Raw genomic sequence first — 4,109 nt, 5'->3', positions numbered from 1 at the left:
CTCCAACCTAACAATCTCATGCTGTTTTTTTATGAATAAACATGCTGAAGGTCTTCATACTTTTTTAGTATTTAATCCTACACATAACTCTAAAGTAAGAATACTAATCATGACAGAACAAAGTAAGCATGACCAGATTTTCAGATATTTGTTTGCCTTTAAAAAAGATCTAATCAATTTTTTCATTATTTTAACTTTCTCAGTTTAATCTTTTTCCATCAGAAGCATCTCAACAAATTATTTTTCTGAATAAATACTAATTCATTGATCTGTATTCCCTTTTTCACATTTCCATTACTCAATGAGGACAAAAGAAAATTTGTTTTAGATAAACAATTGCAGAATGCATCAATTGAACTCTTTTGAATGTGCAGTAGTGTTGTAGTAATAATGAAGCTCCAAGATTCAAGACATTGGGGTCACCACCAAAACTTGTTTCAGAGTCATGGACCCAACATGCACACTAACACATACCACAGTACTATAATAATCATGTTCACATAGGCCCTTACTATATTCCTTACTCTGCCTTCAACTTTCAAAGAACACACACACAGAACCATCCTCAAACCAACAATCCCTTCTCAGATCTTACTATGATGTCTCAGTCATTTGTTATGATTGCAGCATCACTGTTATTTGTTATAGCACAAAGTTTTGTGGGAGTGAATTCAGTTTCACAAGCTGATAAGATAAGCACTTTGCCAGGGCAGCCAGCAGTCAAATTCCAGCAATATGCAGGTTACATTACTGTGGATGAGAAGCAGAAGAGAGCTTTGTTTTACTACTTTGTTGAGGCAGAAGTGGAACCAGTTTCAAAGCCACTAGTTCTATGGTTAAATGGAGGTATTGGTATATGCTGTAGTGTAAATGACAAAATTTCTTCTTTTTTTCTTTTTTTTTTCTTTGGTTTTGTAATCTTAACCAAACCCTTTAGATTCAGTGGAAGAAGCAATTTCATATTCTGTTTGGGTTTTGAAGGGCCTGGTTGTTCTTCTGTTGGAGCTGGAGCTTTTGTTGAGCATGGCCCTTTCAAACCAAGTGAAAATGGACTTTTGAAAAATGAATTTAGCTGGAACAAAGGTAATCCAAAAAACTCAGCAAATCTTGTACTTTCTGTTGGAATATGCTAAGTGACCTTTTAGGTTTAATCAAAATTTCTTATTGATTTGAGTTTGTCTTTGTTGCAGAGGCAAATGTGCTGTACTTGGAATCACCAGCTGGTGTTGGTTTCTCCTACTCTGCCAACAAATCTTTCTATGACTATGTGAATGATGAAATGACAGGTTCTTCTTCCCTTGCATTTTTGTAAAGTAGCATTTAAATAGTACTAAACGAGTCACGGTTTAGCTGCTAACAAGTTGAACTGAATTACTTAACTACTAACCATATTTGTAGTTTGATTAAGGATCAAACTATGATGTCACATTTCTCAAAAATCTGATGTGTGGTTCCACTTCCTTACAGCAAGGGACAATCTTGTTTTCCTACAGCGTTGGTTCACTAAATTCCCAGAGTTCAAAAACAATGATTTCTTTATCACAGGGGAAAGCTATGCAGGTATTAATATATATGGTAAATGAATAATGTTTCATTTTGTGTTGTTTCTGTGAGGTAATGCACACTAGTTTTCAGGTCACTATGCACCCCAACTTGCACAACTCATTGTTCAAACCAAGACCAGGTTCAATCTCAAGGGAATAGCAGTGAGTACACACATGAGATATTTTTAATGATTGATAGATAAGAAGCACTTTTTTGTTAACTTGAACAGTACAACTTGTTTCTCATATTTTATACTTGCAGATAGGGAATCCTCTTCTAGAATTTAACACGGATTTCAACTCTAGAGCTGAGTTTTTCTGGTCCCATGGCCTGATATCAGATTCAACTTACGAAATCTTCACCAAAGTATGCAACTATTCCCAAATTAGGAGACAGCATCAAAGTGGGACACTTACCCCCATTTGTTCAGGAGTAAATAGGCTAGTGGCAACGGAAGTTAGTAGATATATTGATACATATGATGTTACACTTGATGTGTGTCTTTCATCAGTAGATCAACAGGCTTATGTGCTGAATCAAATGACTCAACTGGTAGATGCTTCATTCATTTTGTGTCTATCTTAATCGGTTTTTCTTCAATAACTTATTTGACAAGTTTTAGTCAAGATAGTTTAATTTTATTTTTTATTTTTCTATACTTGTCCAAACATGCCATGTGTTTTCCTGCTTATTTATTTTGCAAGCTTTGAACTCTTATGCAGCAAGAGAGAGGAAAGATAGATGTTTGTGTGGAAGATGAAACTACTGCATATTTGAATAGGAAAGACGTGCAAAAAGCTCTTCACGCTAAGCTCGTAGGGATCACTTCTTGGTCAGTTTGCAGCGAGTAAGTTTTGTTGCCTAAAAGATGGCAAAACACTAGTTACATCCTTTTAACTTTAAACTTAACTCAACTTTATAAAATCAGTATAAAATAAGGTTTATATCTACTTATATATATATATATATTATAATTTGGTTATATTTATAGTCTGACGTGAATTCTCAAAAACAGTCCAAAAAGTCCGAAAGTCATTAATAGAGTGTTTGATTAGGATAGGATCAAGTATAACATATAGATTCTACTTTTAAAGAAAAAAACTAGCAAAAGATTGAGAATGTTAGAATGGAGTAAAAAAGAATATGACTAGGGACAATGAGTAGAAATGAGTAAGTTGAATGTCTTATAAGAAAGAAGATCGATATACCAATTGTCTTTAAGTGTTTGAGTTGAAGGTAATGTTAATCTCTTATATAGGTTATCTCTTCTGTAAATCCTCTCTCAAAATCCCCATCACAATTCTCCCCTATAATGTTTGATCTCAAGTTCCAAAGATTAGAGAATTCTAGTTTCACTAAAAATAGTGTAATGAAAAAGAGGGATAAAATATAAGTTCCACACCCTATTTCATCTAGCACCGAACTTTCAAGATCAGGGTGCTTGTTAATACAATACAATAAATGTTCTCGTTTTCAGTGAGACTTTTGGATAGCTACTAATATTTTTCCTTTTTCACAGTATTCTTAAATATGACATGCAGAATCTAGAGATTCCAATTATTTCTATTCTTGGTGCACTTGCTAAGTCTGGTATCAGGGTTCTGGTATACAGGTAAATGAGTTTTTGGTTTCTTTCTATTACAGAAATTTTAATACATGTTTGGTTCAGCATTTGTATTTCCAAACTCACATTTTAATACATGAAGCATGTAAGTTATTCAAAGTAACTTTATTTTGGTTGCAGATCATGAATCTGTGTTTGAGTTAGTCTAACATGAAATCAAATGTTCACTTTATTATGTCTATGCACCACATTCCGGTCACAATTATTTATGCTAACATTCTTAAGCAAAGCAAAACAATTTCTGCTCTTACTGCAGTGGAGATCAAGATTCGGTGATCCCATTAATTGGTACAAGATCCCTGGTAAATGGGCTGGCCAAGAACTTTGGACTTAACACAACAGTGTCCTATAGAACCTGGTTTGAGGGAAGACAGGTTAAGACTTAATGCATGAAGACCCTGAAAATTTTGACTGCATTTTAGTTCTGTCAATCAGCTCAAACCTTTTCTGATAATTTTCAGGTGGCTGGTTGGACACAAGTATATGGAGACATCTTATCATTTGCCACTGTAAGAGGAGCTGCTCATGAAGCTCCATTTTCCCAGCCAGAGAGATCACTGGTGCTACTGAAAGCATTTTTGGAAGGAAAACCACTTCCACAACCATTCTTTCAAATATGAATGACAGAGGTGTTCTTAGCTCAATAAGAAAAGCATTCAAAACCCTCCCATAAACTCATTATTCTTAATGGATCATCTTTCAATTGTTGGCAACATTCCTTCTATCTTTCTGCATTTTTATTTCCTTTTGGAGTGAATGTTACATGGATGTATCTCAACCAATTTCGTTCATGCCATTCCTCAAACAAGTGAAAAGCAGAAAACACACGTACACACAACAAAACCAACCCTTGTACAAAATAGAGTAATCAAATCAAGACTTTATATATATATATATATATATATATATATATATATATATATATATATATATATATATA

General features: G+C 33.9%; 1 protein-coding gene across 1 annotated transcript; it reads left to right on the top strand.

Moving 5' to 3' along the window:
• Window positions 1-229: 229 nt before the first annotated feature.
• Window positions 230-3,884, top strand: LOC108324189 (serine carboxypeptidase-like 45). The gene is made up of 10 exons (XM_017557047.2): window positions 230-846; window positions 982-1,083; window positions 1,191-1,286; window positions 1,468-1,560; window positions 1,636-1,706; window positions 1,807-2,097; window positions 2,268-2,392; window positions 3,065-3,157; window positions 3,426-3,543; window positions 3,631-3,884. The coding sequence occupies exons 1-10, from the start codon at window positions 597-599 to the stop codon at window positions 3,787-3,789; spliced, it is 1,398 nt and encodes a 465-aa protein (XP_017412536.1). The 5' UTR covers window positions 230-596; the 3' UTR covers window positions 3,790-3,884.
• The last annotated feature ends 225 nt before the right edge of the window (window positions 3,885-4,109 follow it).

Source organism: Vigna angularis, chromosome 3 (genome assembly GCF_016808095.1).
Source record: "Vigna angularis cultivar LongXiaoDou No.4 chromosome 3, ASM1680809v1, whole genome shotgun sequence".
Taxonomy (NCBI): Eukaryota; Viridiplantae; Streptophyta; class Magnoliopsida; order Fabales; family Fabaceae; genus Vigna; species Vigna angularis.
Note: the sequence above shows the minus strand (reverse complement) of the source record. Positions and strands in the feature narration are given on the sequence as shown.

Coding starts and splice junctions, on each gene's coding strand:
- LOC108324189 (XM_017557047.2), top strand. CDS start 597: ATGATGTCTCAGTCATTTGTTATGATTGCAGCATCACTGTTATTTGTT. Junction 2,393..3,064: donor TCTTGGTCAGTTTGCAGCGA/GTAAGTTTTGTT, acceptor CCTTTTTCACAG/TATTCTTAAATATGACATGC. Junction 3,544..3,630: donor CCTGGTTTGAGGGAAGACAG/GTTAAGACTTAA, acceptor GATAATTTTCAG/GTGGCTGGTTGGACACAAGT.